Source organism: Typopeltis vanoorti, chromosome 2, assembly GCF_054136105.1.
Source record: "Typopeltis vanoorti isolate ZY-2024b chromosome 2, IOZ_Tvanoo_1.0, whole genome shotgun sequence".
In the NCBI taxonomy this organism is placed as follows: Eukaryota; Metazoa; Arthropoda; class Arachnida; order Uropygi; family Thelyphonidae; genus Typopeltis; species Typopeltis vanoorti.
This window is the reverse complement of record NC_143550.1, coordinates 173720119-173740729: the sequence shown is the minus strand read 5'-3', so window position 1 is coordinate 173740729 and position 20611 is coordinate 173720119. Positions and strand designations below refer to the sequence as shown.

Here is a 20611-nt window from a genome sequence, read left to right as displayed (position 1 = left end):
AAAGGTTGACTACCGTTTCGGTAGGAAGTTGTGGTTTCGAGTTAAGAGTTCTTTTTTAAATTTTCAAATTTTTTGATGTGTCGATCTCGTACTTTTTTAAATTCTTTCTCCACAGCAGTGCACAAGATGTCGTATAAAATAGACCAAATTTCATGGCTTGAGGTGCTTGAAAGGTCATCTTCAAGTGTCTGGATAGCTAAGTTAGCATTATTCAGGAAACAGCGAGTCATAGCGATTTGTTCCATGAGCAAAGCTTGGCTGGCACAGTTATAAATACGAAGAGACTTTTGCAAAGAGAAACGGTGCTTAAATTTGACACAGTTTGGGATTACCTGGTTATCCCGGCAGCGTTTTAGGAAGGCGAGACGATTCAGTTGTCTTGATAGCTTTAACTTCATTTTACCGTATTGGCGGGTCTTATGTGCAATGGCATCTCCGTGGATTATCGTAATTTTCGTGGAAAGGCTTAGATGCTGGTTATGCATTTTTACTAAATTACCTTGATGGACCCATGTTTCACTCAGGATTTCTCCATGAGTGCAGGTCACAAAGATGCCTCCAACGATCTCGATCCTCTCTCCTCCATGTTATACCCATAGATTTCACTCGTGGATCTTCCCATCTTGTAGGTGGTCTTCCTTGTTTTCTATTTATTCATGGTTGCCAGTTGAGTATTCTATATGTCCATCTGTTATCATTGAGCCTGGCTATGTGAACTGCCCATCTCATCTTGCTTTCATATACTGTAGTTACCACATCTTTTATGCCTGATCTCTTTCTTAGTTCCATGTTTCTAACATGTTCCATTCTGCTGATGTTACAAATCCTGCGTTCTATTGCACGCAGAGTTATTCTGAGAGTTTCTTCTTCTTTTCTTGTCGTGTTCCATGTTTCTGATCCATATGCGAGTGATGATAGAATATCACTATTAAATAGTTTTGCTTTCGGAGAGATGTCAAGATTTGGATCAGTAAGTGTTTCTTTTAGTCTGTTGAATGATAGCCATGCAGCTTTCTTTTTGCTAGTTCTTCAGATAAATCGTTATTCATTTTTATTGTTTGTCCTCAGTACTTGTATAAGTCAACTTGTTCTATAGGGATGTTATCAATACATAGGTGACTGTCATTGGTGTAGATGTTTTTGATCCATTTTTTTTTTTCTAGATTCATTTCTAAGCCTATCTTACTGCTGTATGTGTATACGTTTTCACCAATTTCTTCTAGGTCTTTGGGGTCGTGGGATATCAGTACTAGATCATCGGAAACATAAGAATTTGTAGCTTTTCACCATCTATGCTTATTCCTCTGTTTAGGTCTATTTTTTTCAGAATGTATTCTAAAGTGCTGGTAAATAGATTTGGGGAGATCACATCGCCTTGGCAGATCCCTGTCTTTGTATCTATATTTATAGGTTGATCAAATAGGGTTATTTGTATGATCTGATTTTTGTTAATTTCTTTTATCATGTGGATATAAGTAGGGTCCACATTTATTTCCAGTAAGGCACTGATGATTGCATTGTGTTCTATGGTATGAAATGCTTTTTTAAAATCAATAAAGAGGAAACATAAAGGGATTCGGTATTCTCTGCATTTTTCTGTTAGTTGTGAAATGACCTGGATATGATCTATTGTGGAGAAGCCTCTTCTGAATCCTGCCTGCTCTCTGCTAGAGTTGTCTTCTAGAGTGTTTTGGATTCTGTTCAGTATTACTCTGTTCATGATCTTATATATGTGAGAGAGTAGACAGATTGGAAGATAGTTTTTTTATGTCTTCCTTGTTCCCTTTTTTTTGAACAGAAGTATGGTTTTTGAGGTTTTCTATTCCTCTGGAATCTTTCTTTCTTTGAAGTACCACGTGAATTTGGCAGCCAAGGCTTTGAAAATAATTGGTCCACCTTGTTGGATTTCTTCAGCCTTAACATGATCAAGTCCCGAGGCTTGACCTTTACTCATTTTCTTAAGGGCATGTTCTATTTCTTCTGGAAGTACATCTGGTATATTGTTTGGTTTTAGAATGATAGGTTCTGAAACTTGGCACTTAGTTGCATAGAGATCATTATAAAAATTCTGCACAATTTCTTCTATCCTTTTTCTATTAGTATGTTTTTCTCCATTTTGATCCCGTAAAGCAGATGGAATTGACTGTTTAAAATTTAAGTCTTTCTCTATTTTTTTTTCAGGCTGGTTTATGCCTGCACTGCTTCTCTTAATTTTTGTATCCTGAAAGCTTTGTAGTCTTCTGGAATTCTTTTCCTTAGTAACTTACAGATAATTTTGTATTCTAGAAAATTTTCTTCAGATGTTTTCTCTTTTTCAGTAGTTTTATAGTTTGAAATGAGAGCCATTCTCTTTTCTTTTGTTTCACAGGAAATTCTGATTTTTTCTTGCACTCGTTGAGTTTATTAATAAAGTCAATATAGTCATCATTTATGTAACAGTTTTTAATAGTCCATTCAGTCTCATCTATGTACTTCCTGAACTTGTGGTAGTCTATTTGTTTGTGTTGTCTTTTATGGTTTGATGTTGCCCTGCTATGTTGTTCTTTTTTGTGGTCTATTCTTACAATGGCTCTGAGGAGTCTGTGGTCAGAATGGTATCTCCACTTCTCCTGGCTCCAACTGAAGAGACCTCAACAAAGGTCGAAACTAGTCTGGGTAGTGGCCCTTCCCTTAATGCATAACATTATACATATCCACAAGCAGATGTGTTTTGCATTAAGGGAGATACTGGGATAGGAGTGATGTTAGCTTGGTCCACCTTTGCTATGAGTTGCCCGGTGTTGTACTACCTTACCCTAGTCCTGAAGATATTTTCAGGCACAAACTTTGTTTGCTCACACTTGGATAAAGGATTAAACTAAATTTATTATAGTCTAACCAAAGTGAAAAATAAACTTTCAACATCTTTCTCTAAATCCAGAGTAATTTAATAAAAAGGTGACACACCTTTTGGCAACTCCTATAGGTAAAGATGACCTCGCTATTGCTTCTGCCTGGTATCTCCACTTCTGGGCCTGGCTCCCACTGAAGAGACCTCGATAAAGATCGAAACTAGTCTGGGTAGTGGCCCTTCCCTTAATGCATAACATTATACACATCCGCAAGGAGATGTGTTTTGCATTATGGGAGATACTGGGATAGGAGTGATGTTAGCTTGGTCCACCTGTGCTACGAGTTTCCAGGTGTTGTACTACCTTACCCCAGCCTGAAGATATTTTCAGGCGCAAACTTTGTTTGCTCATACTTGGATAAAGAATTAAACTAAATTTATTATACCCCCCCATATTTATGGACTCCCAAAAATACATAAGGAAAATGTGCCATTACATCCCATAGTGGATGGTATTGATTCCCCCACATACAAACTAGCTAAACATTTGGCCAAAGCTCTCACATGCTATACTGGCTTCACACATAAAAAACTCAGCCCACTTTAAAACCAGCATAGAAAAACCTTACACTCAAACACACTGATGTACTGATCAGTTTTGATGTATCCTTATTCACAAATGTCCCACTCAAAGAATCCTTAGAGCTAATCCAAGCTAAATTTCCTCCCAATATCACAGTCCTATTTCAGTTCACAATGAACTCAGGCTATTTTGTTTGGCAAGGAAAATTCTACAAACAAATAGAGAGGACAGCCATGGGTTCTCCACTCTCTCCCCACCCTTGGCCAACTTTTATATGGAGACTTTTGAAGAGAAAGCCTTAAACTCTGCCCCACAAAAACCAACCATATGGCTTCGCTATGTTGATGATGTGTTTGTTATTTGGCTACATGGCCCCGATGCACTCCTTCCTAACACACTTAAACAACCAACACCCCAGAATCAAATTCACCCTGGAAGAAGAAAAAAACAACTGCCTTCCTTTCTTAGACACACTAATCACCCGCCAGCCTGATGGAACCTTGGTTTTCTCTGTCTATAGAAAACCTACCCATACAGACAGATATATTTGCCAACAATCCCACCACCCCCTCGCAACAATATGGAGTTGTTAAGACACTACACAACAGGGGTAAACTTATCTGTTCAAATGACAATGCCCTAACCACATTCTTAACACTTTCTCAGCCAATGGATAGCCCCCCTCCCCCCCAAAAAAATACTGAAACCAATAAACCACAACCCCCCCCCCCCCTCACAACAAGGATTACTCTAAATCCATCACCATGCCCTATTTCCGAGGCACCTCGGAAAAAATTACAAAAATCCTAAAAAAACATGGCTTAACTTCTTGTTACAGACCATATAAAAAATTGGCATCCCTTATCCGCTCTACTAAAGACCAACCTCTCCTCCTAGACCTACCTGGTGTATACCAGGTCCCTTGCAGCCGTAAGCTGTCCTACTTTGGCCAAACAGGCAGGACAGCTAATATCAGAATTTCAGAACACAAGGACTACATCCAGTTTCACCAATACAGCCACTCTGGTCTTGCAGACCATGCGCTGGATAGCCGCCATAGAATATAGTGGAAGAAAGCCATTATAATACACCGTAGTAAATTCAAATACGAAAGGCTTTTCATGGAATCAGCCTCAGCCCTAAGAAACAATCCAAACCTCAACAAATTTGGTTGCATGAGACTGCCCCAAATTTAGGAAATCTACATTAGAAGACCTTCAGACCAATCGCCCAAGAATACCAACATTGCCCGCTAGGAGACACCATCAGGACCTTTAGGAGAAAGAATAACTTCCTGCTTCGTCCTCATTTACTGTTTGTTGTGATTGCGTGCATGTGTCTTGTTTTTAAGTTCTTGTTTTTAAGTGAAAATGGCAATGTGACGTTGCCGAAATATTGGAAGTGTATTAAAATTTATTTTAATGTATATCCTATTATACGTTGCAATTTTCTTACGCTATTTAGTAAAAAAGAACAATCAAGGGACCTGATGAACAAATTTATATGCAACACTAAAAAAACCAGTTAAAATAAACTATTAGCATGTACAAATACTACATAACAACCAATGCTACGATATCCATCCAACAACTCGGACATCTTCAGATGCCACATGGTCACTCAATTGCTCAGTGCAACTGAGTGACCATATGGCATATCAGTCCTTGTCAGGTGGTCTTGTATGCTTTTTTGTAGACTTCAACTCTCTGAAGATCAGTCACTCCAGAAACACAATCCATCTGCCAATCTCACTGAGGGTCTACTACTTCCTCTTTTTCCAGGAACTTTACCTTCTATTACTGTTCTGAGAAGTCCTCCTTTCAATGTTAAAGGATGACTTCTCAGAACAGTTGGAAAAAAAAAAAAAAAAAGTATTCCAACTGTCTTCTGGTTGAAAAAGTATTTCAACTGTCAATATCCTTAAGGAGCCTTAAAGTTCTACTGATCCTTTCTAGTACCCACCCATTTGTTCACCTTTCAGTATATGATATACTCAACAGCTTTCTGTAACACCATATCTCAAGAGCAGCTATCCTTTTTCTGTCAGACTTCTTTAGGTTACAAGTTCTAATTCACATCCAAAATCTTCAACTTTGTTCCTGTGGAGACAGATCTCTCCTTCCAGATTTTAGACAAGTCTCTCACTGTTGTTTTAGTTTTCTAATCTTCTTCTGAACAGCAATTCTTCACATTAATAATGGATTCCAGGTACTTGAACTTGCTGACTTCCTCAATTCTTTCTCCATTAAGGTACACGTGTTTCCCTGTCTATATTTCCTTTGAAAACCATTATCTTTATTTTGTTAGTATTGAGCTGAAGTCCTCTGTTCTTACTAATTTCATTAAATTTGTCAAAGATTTGTCCTAGTTCTTACTTGTCATTACAAAGGAGTCCTGCATTATCAGCATACCTCAGATTACTAATCAATCTACCACCTATCCTAATTCCTGTCTTAAGATCATCTAATGCTACAAGCACAATGTCCTCAGTATAGTTAATACTAAACAGGTGAGGAGAAAGTAGGTATCATTGCTTAACTCCTTTTCCACCCTGAAGCCCATGTTATGATAATTAAATTAAGAGAAGAAAAAAAAATGTTATCGATATCAACAGCAATGTTTTTTTTTTTTTTAATAACATTTGAAATGTGGAACTGATCTAAATCTGTCATTTCAACAGAAAGGGTGATGAAATATTATACAGACACACTGATGAAGTTAAACTGTCTCAGAAAAGTGTCTGCTCAAATTAGATAAAAAAAAAACTAACAAAAAATTTTGCAGAAACTGCTCATAGCAAACTAGTAACAGAATCACCATATTCTGTAAGGATATGTTCTGCTAAGATAAGAATTTCCAAATCCTATTGGCAGTGATGAGCTTAGAAATGACACTAGATATAGAACAGTGGAGGGACATTAAATAATACCACTGTAGTAACTATTTAGGCATATTTAAAGCCTTTCATTTTTCAGAGAATTTCAGTTCTCTGAAAAATGATATTACTTGTGTTTACTTGGTTGTGATATTACTACACCATCTGCCATCTGAATCTCATTAGGAAAGATGGTCTACACCTTTAACAAACATGCAAAATAGTCATCCTAAATTATTAAGCATAATCCATTTTTTTAAACATTACTATTTTTACTTATTATTCCTCTGGTTCCTAATATGAAGCTCTGTAATAGTAATCCATACAATAATAAACCTAATATATGCTAATTCATTCTGTATCCCACTAACATTTTTACATTGAAAATATATGTAGAAACCATAAGCAAAATACAATGCTTGGAAAGAAGTTAACAGACACTCCCCGGGCAAAGTGCATCATGCCATGTAACAAGTCGTGTTTGTAGCTAGTATAAATGGGAGGAATAATACTTCAAAGTCAGTGTGATTGTGTCCGGGTGAAATGGCTGTGAGAAGGGAACTGATGGAGTTTGAAAGAGAGGTTGTGATATGATGCCACGTTGCAGACTTATCTGTTTGACAAATTGGGCCATCCCAGGTCAACAATCAGTGATACCATACTGGGATGGAAGTGCAATAAGTCAACTGCAAGTGCATGGTGAACAACCCATCACAGAACGAGAGTGTAAGTGCTATGAAGGATAATATGTAAAAACTGCAATTTGGTGGCTGACAAATTGAATGTGAAGTTCTGGGCATCGACTGGAACACGAATCCACACAAAAATGTTCAGAACAGAGGCTCACAACATGGGTTTCCATGGTAGGGCTGCAACATGCAAGCCCCACATTTCCCAAACCAACACGCAATGCCATTTCAGTAGTGCAAAAATCATGTACATGAATTACAGTACATCCTTAACCGAGCAGATGGATGGGTGTGGCAGATACCTGGTGAATATCTCTTACCAGCGTGTGCAACCCCAACTATGAAATTCAGAGGTGGTGGTGTGATGGTATAGTCCTGCTTTGGCCTTGGATCTCTTGTTGTGGTCTGTTCAATGTTCGTGGCACTAGCAGGTGCCACAATCATTGAACTGTGAGAGGTATCTGAACATTCTGGACAATGCAATGATTCTTACTTTGTGGTTTCTATGGAGCTGACCACTGTCTCTTTCAGCAAGACAATGTCATAAGGCTGCTGCTGTAACTGCATGGTTTGTGGGCATGAACTTGAGCATTGTGGGAAGTCAAGGGATGTCCCGACCCAGAACCTCATTACATGCCTTCATTAAGAATGGTCCAAAATTCCCAGTGTTCACTATCATACACTTGGGGAAAGTATGTCCCGTAGGATTACTGTAGTGAAATAAGATCCTACGTCTTATTAAGGTGGGCACTAAGGCTGTTTGTTCTTCACTCTATGGTGTCCGTTGACTTCTTTCCAAGCAGTGTATTTGTGTAACCAAATTGATTAGCATTAAACCAGTTATTCTTTTCTACCATATGTATGTATATTCATCCAACTTGGAATTATGGAACCAAAAATACCACTTAAAACAAAAATTTAAACACAGATATAAAATGTGGAGAACTCATTGTAAATGAGTCTGATAATACATGAAGGATAACAGCATGAGAAAAAACTAAAAAAAGAATCCGCAGGTTAAATTTTTTCCCCCTCCCATTTCATACACCACATATAAAACACAGCAAGAACATCTGTAAATGATGAAATGTTAAGAAATTTTATGAATAAAACTTTTTGCACAACTCCCACCCACAAAAAGGTTCTAAACTATCATACAATTTTAGCATCATGGCTGAGTAGAGTCAGATAATCAGGGAATCCCATTCTAGAAATTAAACATGGAACTATTAGTACTGTAATAATAACAACAAGAAGAAGAATTTTGCAACAGACAATGAAACTAATTACTAAAGACTTTCACAGCCACCCATTTCCAGGTCAGGATTTGAAACCACAACCAGTTAAAGGGAGGATAGAGATGATAGCCTCTTATCTAAGCAGGGTGGAAGAGTTAATCTTCTCCTTTCTCATCTTTACCTTAATATTAGACTCGATGGTCTATTACAACAAAGTAATTTGGTTTCAACAAAACATAATCAATGCTATATTGTAGTTAATCCAATCCACATCTGATATCTATAATTTAAACATATTCCCAGACTAGTGTGTTTGTCTTGGAAGATAAAAAAAAACCAGCTGACTCACTTTAGCTTGAAAAGAGCTCTTAACCACCTTACCGGCCATTATGGATCAAATACACATCCTCATACGCTTCGTATCCATCATATATTTCAATGTAATATCAATAGTATTACAATTTTAATATGCGCTTCACATTCATGATAACTTTGATGTCTATAGACGTCTTGGCAGGTAGCGTGGTTAAAGGTTTTTGCATATCAGCCAGTATTCACATGAGTCATTCCAAACAAAACGTTCTTTACTGAATGAGCTACACTTAATTATACTAAAATGAAATTTTAATTCATCTTCTTTCAGATAGGGAAATGCTATTAGTAGTCAAATACAAGATAGTAAAATACCGTCCATCAACCCAGTATATGCAATGAGTAGCGTAGTCTACAGTAACTCCATTAGGCCAGCCGGCGCTCTCTATAAAGCTAACGTCTATGAGTGTTCTTCTGTTATTTCCTGCCATGTCACTTCTTTCAATCCGTGGATGATTATCGTTCCAGTCAGCCCAAAATATCAACCTAAAAAAAAAAATATATAGAAAATCTATCAATAAAGAAATGCAAAATATAAGGAAATAATTGCCATATAATTATTTTAACCTATCCAAGGAATAACCACATGCTATGCTAATCATGGGTGGAGTGGGGGGATTTAGAACATCTAAAACAAAATATAGTCAAGTCCAAAATCAAAAGGCAAATTCATCCATGCTTATATTTTTAAGCTTGCATTTGTGCTCTATTTATCTGACGCATCTATTGTAGTTAGTAATTAGAAATGGTTAAAGAATATTACAGATTAATTACATTTTATATATATATATATAGAAAGCATTTTACCTTGGGTATAATAAATGTTAAAGATACCAAGTTATTTTAAACCTGGTTTTACTCCATTTCCCAAGTAAGCAAACAGAAAAAACAAGTCAAGTTTGCGCCTGCACGTATTGCGAGTCTAGCTGACCCTCAAAGTAGTGCAAGACCAAGGCAACTCATGGTAAAAGTAGAATAAGCTCTGATCACTAATCTTAATATTTACCCTTAATACAAAGCACATCTGCTAGAGGAGATGTATGATGCTTTGTATTAAAGGCAAGGGGCCACTACCCAGACCGGTTTCGACCTTTATTGAGGTCTCATCAGTGGGAGCCAGGCTAGAAATACCAAGATTTTAGTAACACAGAGCTAAGTATTTTACCAAAACAAGTTACCATAAGGTGTTTTAACCATAAATAAAAATCTCTAGTCTGGTTAGAGATTTTTATTTAAGGGTTATTTGAATTTTATTTGAGGGTCAGCTAGACTCGCAATACGTGCAGGCACAAACTTGACTTGTTTGTCTGTTTGCTTACTTGGGAAATGGAGTAAAACCAGGTTTAAAATAACTTGGTATCTTTAACACATATATATATATATATATATATATATATATAATAGCTACCTAAATCATGACTAAAGTACCATAGAAATACTATTCTAAAGAAAATTCATTATAACAAACTATTCCTGAGGTCCATATGAGTTCTCTATGGTGAAAGCCAACTGTACTAATAAGTACTTACTAGGGTGGTCTGAAAAGTTTTTGCACTCGACCATAGAAGGCAAAACTATTGGCAAGAATTTTTTTTCTAAGTTGTTACATCTGTCATAAGCATCCATGTGAAATTGCAAGTCACTTTATAAAGTAGTTTGTTTTATATAGCTGTTTGAAGCAAAAGTGTTGTCTGTATCCCTTGAAATGGATAAATTGAGTATCCTGCGGTTATAAAATTCTTTGTAAAAGAAGGTTTAACGCCAAAAGAAACTCAAAGTCGGGCAATCTTCTCCTTCATTTTCAACAATTGAGAAATGGGCTGCTGAGTTTAAACGTGGCCATACCAGACTTGAAGATGATCCATGTGAAGGATGTCCAAAAAGTGTAACAACACCAGAAATCATTGATCAAGTGCAAGATATGGTATTGGATGTCCAGCAAGTCAAAGTACATGAAATTGCTGAGACTATAGGCATTTCAAAAGAATGTGTAGGATATACAGTATTTTGCAAGAAGAATTGCATATATAAAAGCTTTGCGCAAGATGGGTGCCGCACTTGCTCACAACAGATCAAAAATGCACTCGCATGAAAATCTCTGAACAGTGCTTGGAGCGTTTTAACAAGAATAACTGATTTTGTGGGTCGATTTATTACTGTGGATGAGACTTGGATTCACCATTGCACACCAGAATCCAAACAGCAGTCAAAACAGTGGACAGAAGCCGGTTGTTCTGCACCAAAGAAGATAAAGTCGGTTCCATCAGCAGGAAAGGTCATGGGCATCGGTCATGATGCTAAAGGCATTTTGTTTATTAATTATCTTGAAAAAAGTAAAACAATAACCAGGGAATATTATTCCAATCTTTTACCAGACTAGATGAAAAAATTCTTGAGAAAAGACTGGTTTCCAGAAGAAAAAAATCATTGGGACAATGCACCTGCCCACAAAAGTGTTTTGGCAATGGGAAAATTAAGGTATCTACACTATGAATTATTGGAACATCTACCCTATTCCCCAGTTTGGCTCCCTCTGACTTCTATCTCTTCCCCAAACTAAAACTTTTCCTTGCTGATAGTGTTTTTCTTTGAATAAAGAAGTGATTGCATCTGTAGAGGAGTATTTTTCAGATCTTACTGAGAACCACTACAGGGACAGGATAATGGTGCTGGAGCATCGCTGTAATAAATGTATTAGTCTTAAGCGAGATTGTGTTGAAAAATAAAAATAATTTTGAAATTATAAATCCGTTTTTTCATTGTTAGGCCGAGAACTTTTCAGGCCACCCTCGTATTTTGCAAAACTGATGCTTTAATCCCTTTGAGCATTAAAATCACTATGGAAATTTCACAACTTTGGCAATAGCTTTTTTAAAATATATGGATCCCAATGATAAAAGAGTGTAAATCTATAGTATTTAATGGGTGGGTAAAGGAGGAATAATCCAAAAAAAAAAAATAATAAATAAAGTCCTGTAGAGACCAAACACGGAACTTTTAACAAGTTTACACCAGACAGGGAGGGACAAATCACCTCAATGTACATGAAAAAAAAATAAAATAAAATAAAAATAATAATAATTTGTCTCACTTCCTACACATTGATCGAGCATGCCACAAATAGTGGCGCACACACACACACACACACACCATGCTGCTAAATGCAAGAAAATCAAAGTTTTATTATATCACTAAATACTGTACAAGGACAAAGTATGCACTATATTTAGTGACAGAATAAGTAGCCTAATTAGAGACAACTGGAAAGAGAATGATCCTGTATAGTGAAAAACACTTCCCTCTCTCAGTGACACATTACTGACTCAGGCAAAACCAAATTCTATTTTAGCACTAAATGCAATGTCCCAACAATGATTTATGTAAAGCAAATAAAGGTGTGTGTGTGTGTGTACACATCTTTATTTGCTATATATATATATTTCAAATAGCAAATTTCAAGTGAATATATAATTAAAATCAGTTCAAATTGCATTTCAAATTTTTATATCACTCAGACAGTTCATAAATACTAATTTCAGAAATGAAATTCTACTGAAAATATTGTCAATAATATGCAGTATATATGGAAAACTGTATGTAAAAATGCACACATGTGACATGGAAGGGGCATAATACACAGAAGAGTTCCCACATCTACAATATACTGCCTGATGCAAACATTAATACTCTGGATAGCGTCCCTTCCCATAATGCATAGCAACATGCACATCCAAAAAAAAAGTGCACTATGCATGATGGAATACTAAGACAAAATTAGTCATTTTATCTCATGAAAAAACTTGTGCGCTCTGGCTTGGGTTAAAGAAAAAAAAAATTGTCAAGTACAATTTAATTTTCTTGAATTAAACTTCAAGTAGAGTGATATGAAACTTCAAAGTGGAAACACTGAAATTTTGTGCCTGTGATTCCACAGAAGAGTAATTAAAGAGGAGAGGAATTTTTCATGTCATTAACAGGACCACTGATTTAAAGAAAAGGAAAAAAAAACTCTCTTCTTGGAGACCTAAACAGGAGAGCAGAAAATCAATCCCAGGAATTTGCAGAACTAATAATAATAGTAAGTCCTCTGGATTTCTGCTCATAACACAATCATGTCATTACTAACATCATGTACCAACATAAAAATGTGGATAAATTCACATGCAAGAAATAAGTTACTTTAGATGATCAAAGTGACTGAAAATAAGAAATGACCACTATCTATTGTTGAGCAGAATGAAATGTTTATTCCATTGAAAATAAAACTGAGTGTGAAGAATACAAGTTGTTCAACTGAAAGGTATGAACTGTAGACATAAATATCTGATAAATATTTAAAAAACAAAAAGATCTTAGAAAATAATATGAAGATAAGGTGGTGCATGATTGGAATGGATTACCATTGAATGTTGTGTGTGCAAGCAGTATGAATGAATTCAAGAATAAGTATGATAGCTGGTGTGTGCAGTATGTGGCCTCCCTTGATGAGTCTCCCCTGACTCCCTGGAGGTCTCTCTTAATAACAATAAGAACGTTAAAATGCTGAATGACTCAACCAGGTGAAGTATTCTGTAATAAGAACTCCATGATGGACATGGTAATTTAAAGAAGTAGTCCATAAAGTGAGAAAAAACAGTAAGATACTAAGAATATGATTTTTTATTTTTTTTTTTTTATTGATATCATTTTTGCTATGGATTTTGTAGCTAATGAGGCACTTCTAGGAATAGTCTCTGTGATTTAAACCAGAATCACTGCAGTAGCTTCACTTTTTTTCCCCGCCTGATAAAATTGTCTTCATCTAAGACACATTGGGCTAGTTCACTTTTTGGTTGTCTATCCTGTTTGTTCAAAGTACTGGATCCCACATTGACAGAATATGTGTGTGTGCATATGCGTATGGTCTGTTAGTGTGTGTGTGGGGGGGGGGGGTTTCTTTTTTTAGATGTTTAGCAAGAATGTTTTTTCCATGGTAAAAGTAGAATAAGCTCTGAACACTAATCTTAATATTTACCCTTAATGCAAAGCACATCTCCTGGAGGAGATGTATGATGCTTTGTATTAAAGGCTAGGGGCCACTACCCAGACTGGTTTCGACCTTTATTGAGGTCTTATCAAGAGTGTTTTTTTTTTGTTGTTTGTTTGTTTTAACCATTTATGCAAAAATAAAAAAGTGTGAGTGCAGCCTGTTGTTCCAGATGCAATGTCTGTCCTGAGGATGAAATATGCTCTGCCCTGGAGGCTAAAGTCTGGAAAATTCTAATTTTCTGGGCAGGATGGTAATGTAAAGTTGCATGTATGTGTCTATGTGTGGGAGGGGACTTCCAATAGACTGAACATTGGAGAAACCCATCAGGCTGCCTTGTAACTAACATATTCAAGAAAGTGAGAGCTCTTTCTTTTTTCCCTTGAGGTGGAAATTGTTGAGGGATAGTAAAAAGTTGGAAAGAGTCTGTGAGCATATGACCAATTGGCAAGCACTGTCTATATACCTCAGTTATACTTTGGGCTTGCAGAGACTGAATTAAGTGCCAATGTTTCAGGATTACAAGTTAGCTATTGAGGTGAAAGCGGGGAGCCATTGCTACACTTTCAATTTGTTTAAAGAGCTGGATATTCCAGTTAAAATAACCTGATTTAAGGTAATTCTTAAGGAGTATGCAAATATCAGGGAGGAATATTTTGGAAAACAGCTCTTAAAAACTCCATGCACTTTAAAACTGCTATACAGAACCATCAATTAGATGGAAAGAATTGTTTAGTAAGCTCTGATGTGCTTTTCATTAATGTTCCAGTGGACGATACACTAAAACTGCTTTGGCAGGCCACCATTACCAAAAGAAAAGAACAGAACAGAAATCAATTTGGTATAGACAAACCAAAATGTGACTACTCCCCAACATGCATTAGATGAAGACCATTTCATCAGGTGGAAAAAAGCAAAGCTACTGCAGCAATCCGAGTTTATATCACAGACTTTCTAGAAGTGGCTCATGTACTACAAAACTAGTTCAACTGCAACAGAAATGATGTAATTCTACATAAAGTTTGGCACACCACCATATCTGCACGTCAGCAATAATCATGAAACCATAGAGAGCGCCACTGTTGCATTCCATTGCATGTGACTGTCCTTGTTCTAGAAATCATTATAATTCTCATCTCCATTGAGAGTGTATCTTAAAAATACCTTTGATAATACTAGCTTGAACTGGCAAAACACTGATAAATTAAGTATTTACTATGTTGTAAATACTTAATTTAGTTATTAATTAAGCATTTCATTCCCATCTCTACATAGTTCATTCTGGAAAGTTCAACATGAATCATGAAAGTTCAACTACGGAAATCTGAATAGTGCTGTGCCAGTTAAAGCATGTGAATTAAATTGCATCCATTAAATTCAACCATTTCTCTCATGCAATTGATGAAGACCATCTGCCAACTTGTGAAGTAGAGGAAACTAGTGCATAAATGAAAATTCCAATCTGAAAGGCTTTTTGACAGCTGATGTACCAAGAGTAATATACACAAAGATGGATGAAATTACCAAATATAGCAATTAGTAGTACATGCAGAAAGAAAAAAAACTCTAGATTGCCATCCAAGGTCACCCCTCTCCCTAAAGAAGCCAATTGTTACAGCACAATGATTTTTCCCATCCTTGGAAAGAACATGTTTAACTGATTGCATGCACTATTACACAGTGTATTTGTGATGTATGTGTATTCTTGACAATGTTAGTTGTAAAAATCAATTATAAATTTAATATGCTCACTTGTTTCGAAGTGGTTTCAGTTCTGAATATTTTTTCAACAAGATACCTCTTTATAACTTTACAGTAAAGGAGAAACATATAAGTCTGAAACATGTTGATAATGAACATTTTTTTAAAAAAACATTGTTAAGACCAGAGCAATGAGGAGGAAGGGACAGAAAGTTCTAGTTACTAATATTAGAATAAGCAAGAAACTATAACACATTTTAGGAATGTTAGTCAAGTGGGTAATATTTATTATCCTATTAGTTTCACCGATTTTGCTATCGGCATCTTCAGGGATACAATTGGTAAGCGATATGAAGGTAACAGACTAGGTTTTAACTGACAGTTCTAATTCATTAATTCATACAAAATTAGTACAGTGCGAGACAATGCGCGTGTCTTGGGAACATGATTTATTTGTTACGAGACAATGTAATTGGCGCGAAAGTTCGTTTCTTTGATGTTTAGTGATCTAATTAAAGTTTTCCAAATTTCCGGTAGGATTAGACCTCGATTCTTATTTAGGTTTCCTGTTGAACGGGCGACCATAGCAGCCTCCTTGAAGGTTCTGTAATGGTAGTTCTCTTCTATATAGGGCATATGACTCTTATCCCACTCAATAAGATGGTTGGTAGAGGCAAAGTGGGAAGAAAGGCCTGAGATATCTTGTCTGTTGTTTCTAACATAGCCTATGTGCTCCTTCTGTCTCGTTTCGAAGCTTCTAGAGGTCTGACCAATGTAATTAACACCACAGGAACAAGGTATATTATATACTCCAGAGTACTTGTAGAATGGATGAGGGTCTTTCGGTGATCCTAAAAATTTCCGAATAGTATTGACTGGCTTGAATGCTACTCTAATATTGCGTGGTTTTAGAAGGATAGCCAATTTTTTGGAAATGCTGCTGACAAATGGAATAATTATAGTACTGATGTATTGGGTCATCACGTTGTCTTTGTGGTATATTCGAAAAGAGAATCTTGTTGCAGAGTCTTTTAGGATAACCATTTAAAGATAGCTCTCTGGATATTGTAGTTAATTCTTCTTGTAAGTCATCTTGGTCTGTGGTATACTGTATAGCTCTTTTCTTAAGCATATGGATAATGCTAAGTTTCTGAGATATATGATGTGACGAGTTGAAATGGAGGTAACATCCAGTATTTGTAAGTTTTCTATACACAGACAGGTTGATACTGTTATTGGTTTGTTTCTTTATTAGGATGTCTAGGAATGGAAGTTTTTCCATCTTTTTCAATCTCTAATGTGAATTTGATGGTATGGTGGAAACTACTGATTTGGTTGAGATAATCCATTAGTTCTTCTTTCTTATGATTCCAAATGATAAAGATGTCATCTACATATCTGTACCAAGTTTTAGGTTTTGGGCTAATTTGAGATAAGATTTTATCTTCTAGGTCTTCCATGAATAAGCCAGCACAAGAAGGAGAGAGGGGCTACCCATGGCTAATCCGGTAAGTTGTTTGTAGACGGTTTTTTGCCAAACGAAATAGCTCGAAGTTAAACAATGATTGAACAACGTAGTGATGTTTCTTGGGAACAAGTTGTCTAAGATGTTGATGATTTCCACAACTGGGATGTTTGTAAACAGAGATGTGACGTCAAGGCTTGCTAGTATATCATCTTGAGAGATAGGAATGTTTTTTAATTTTTCAATAAAATGTGAGTTTTTGATATAAGTATCCAAGTTGTGAATGTGTTGTTGTAAAATTTTGGCTAGATATTTAGACAGTTGGTAAGTTGGAGAATAGATTCCATCAACTATTGGACGTAATGGTGTACCTTCTTTATGTATTAATTACATTGGCCAGACCTATAGAAACTTCGAAACGAGACAGAAGGAGCACATAAGCTATGTTAGAAACAACAGACAAGATATCTCAGGCCTTTCTTCCCACTTTGCCTCTACCAACCATCTTATTGAGTGGGATAAGTCATATGTCCTATATAGAAGAGAACTACCATTCCAGAACCTTCAAGGAGGCTGCTATGGTCACCCGTTCAACAGGAAACCTAAATAAGAATCGAGGTCTAATCCTACCGGAAATTTGGAAAACTTTAATTAGATCACTAAACATCAAAGAAATGAACTTTCATGCCAATTACATTATGTCTCATAACAAATAAATCATGTTCCCAAGACATGCGCATTGTCTCACACTGTACTAATTTTGTATGAATTAGAACTGTCATTTAAAACCTAGTCTTCATATCGCTTACCAATTGTATCCCTAAAGATGCCGATAGCACAATCGGTGAAACTAGTAGGATAATAAATATTACCCACTTGACTAACATTCCTAAATGTGTTATAATTTCTTATACAAGTAGTCAAGAAAGAAAATCACTTAGAATAAGCAAATTTCTCACCAAATGCTAAGTTGGCCAGTATCAGAAAAATGTTTTTTTTTTTTAACCCAAGTTCTCTAGAAGAGACAAAATAATCTTCAAAACATAAGCAGGGTTTATATACAAATAATATGCTTAGTGTTTAAATTAGCATCATAGTAACTGAAACAACCTAACAATAGACAATAAATCATGAAAGGAAAGGAATATGAAAACTGCAAAAGCACAATCAACTTGTTTTACAGAGATTTAATATATAGGAGAAATCGCATACAGATATATATATATATATATATATATATATATATATATACACACACACAGATATAAATTAATATATAAAAATTGCCAAGACCAGATGTAAAAAAGGCTATAGATATTCTATGTAGTCAGTTCTCACTATATTAAACTTGAGCCAAAGGAAGTTTCTTATAAAAGGTTTGCTATAGTGAATTGACTGTATAATAATATGCAGATTGTAGCTATTAACTCACCCAATGATTGGATCCAGAGAAATGCTTCTTGGCTGATCTAATCCAGTAATCAATGCAGTACGGAAACTGCCATCAATCTTTGCCACTTCGATATCATGAATTCTACCTTCAATCCAGTAAATATTTTGTCCTATCCAATCTACTGCTAGTCCTTCCACTTGATACAAAAAGGTTGATACAAGAGGTGAAATATTTTGAACACCTATTAAAAAAAATGCATTTATAGCTTATATGAATACAAAGAATACTGGTGTTAATTTAATTTAGAAAAGGAGGGAATAGCTAAAATATATAATGCCAGAAATATTTTATACAAATCTGAAAATAAGATTATGTTTGACTTCAAAGGTTCTGTACTTTGGGTGCAAAGTACAAAAATTCTTCAAGTCAGTAGATAGAACAAAAACAAAAAAAGTAGACCCGTGGAAAAAACTGGGGGGGGGGGGGGGGGGGAATGACAGGGTTAGCAATAATGGTGAATAACTACTGGATTTCTGTTATGGAAATGAACTAGTTATTGCTAGTCCAGGTTCCAGAACACAAAGATATGCATAAGTAGCTAGCCTAACAAAATTCTTCACAGAAAATAAAGGCCACATACAATACAAGAAAGAAGTTTTCATCTACAGCATTATTGTTAATATCTTCAGAAAGGCTTAGATTTACAAGTTTACAGAGAACTTGAAATATTTATATTAAAAAATGAGTATCACATACTGAAAAGAAATTTGTAAGAAAGTTTTAAAAATAATCATAATTGACTAAAAAGAACCAGGCAAATCCGATTGCAAAATCTGAAGAAATATTGGTAGATGCAAAGAAGGAAGCATGTTGCAAAGCTATTTACAAAAAATAACTATTTCTCTTTCTTCCCGGAAATTTTATTTATTTATTCGTGTAAGGTTCCCCACATTCCTCGACCACCCCTTAGGGACTGCTGATTGAGCCCTCCTAATGACGGATTAAGTACTATATCTTATGACTGTAGCTTGTGTATTCACAGGACCGGTTTGCCTGCTTGCGGGATGAAAAACCCTGCTGTCCACGCCCAAGCCTGGCCAACTTGGCTAGCTGAAAAAGATCCTTAAACTCCTCTTGTTGTCGATGGGAATTGAATCTAGGACACTCCTTCCCCAGGCATATGGTTCAGAAGTGCACAGTCACTGGGCTAACTGTGTGGACTTCCCAGAAATACAGAAAGTTCCTGTCAGCATGTGTCCTCACAACAGAGAAAAATATAAGAAAGTCTGTATGAATATGATCAAATAAAAGAAAGACCTGCAGACTAAGATTTAAATAACTGGCTATTGTAGAATTCTCTAAAACTAAGCAAAACTTCTCTAAAACTGTCTTTTTCCTGCTAAAACTATCAAAATTCTTCTGCATGGCACATTAATGAAAGAATATTGATGCCTTATATATAGATTTGTTATTGCATCTGTCAATACATGTCACCCCCCCCCCCCCCCAAAAAAAACGCTGCTTGACACAAAGCATTTAGAGAATGTAACTCATAGTCTGTAATGAAGTAGGACAAGATTTAGTGTGGTGGTCTACAATGGAATGCTTGAAAATATAGTAACATCAGTATGTCGCATGATTCTCCAATGGCTAAACAAGCCAGAGTGATGGACCATGCTCAAATAAGGGTGTCTATAAATTCCGTTCTTCCACCAGAGCAGACTGAAAAGTGAAAGAGGTGGTGACTGTCAGCATGTAATGTGATGCATCTCACAGATGTTCAATCACATTTAAGTCTGATGATGATCTGGCCATTATGATCATTGCATATCTTCAGTTTCAAGATATGGCAGTGGCAGTGTCATGCATGAAAAAGAAATCTGGGCCAACCCCACCACATACAAAGTCACACAGCATTCAAGGATCTATTCTTGGTACTCTGAAGTTATATCCTTACAAAAGCATGAAGAGAGGAGCAGCCACTGATCATTATTCTGCCTCACACACAAGAATACTACCTCCACTGAAAGGTTCCCTTTCTCTGATGCTCAAGTTCCAGATCAAACATCTAGAATCAATTTATTCAAAAACAGGATTCATCAGAGAACAGCTGTAGCAAATTTGTCAGGGCCTCAAGAAATGAGACTAAACTGGTAGGTATAGGTAGGTTATTCTGCAGCAAAAAAAGACTTGTATGAGGTTGTGTGAAGTTTCCAAGAGAAGAACTGACAAACACAGTATACCTGGAGGGAAAGCTTGTTAGGAAGAGGTCAAGTGTGGTGGCAAATTGAAAGGGGGGGTTGTCTAGTATTCCAGTGGTAAGACTGATGATCTGAGATAGGTCATTGCTGATGGCAAACACTTCAGCATCCCTGCCTGCTTGATCGTTGAAATTGGAGAATGGGAGCTAATATGAGTTATGGCCATTGAGGACTTATG

General features: G+C 36.2%; 1 protein-coding gene across 2 annotated transcripts in view; it reads right to left on the bottom strand.

The window, feature by feature from the left end:
• Nucleotides 1-20611, bottom strand: part of LOC150109676 (low-density lipoprotein receptor-related protein 1B-like) — a 361753-nt gene that overhangs the window by 305536 nt on the left and 35606 nt on the right. For both annotated transcript variants that reach the window (XM_090409647.1, XM_090409653.1), the window contains exons 4-5: nt 18212-18413; nt 8903-9073 (exon numbers count right to left, since the gene is read on the bottom strand). In XM_090409647.1, coding sequence (XP_090265773.1) covers nt 8903-9073; nt 18212-18413 — 373 coding nt within the window. The remainder of the gene's footprint in view (nt 1-8902; nt 9074-18211; nt 18414-20611) is intronic.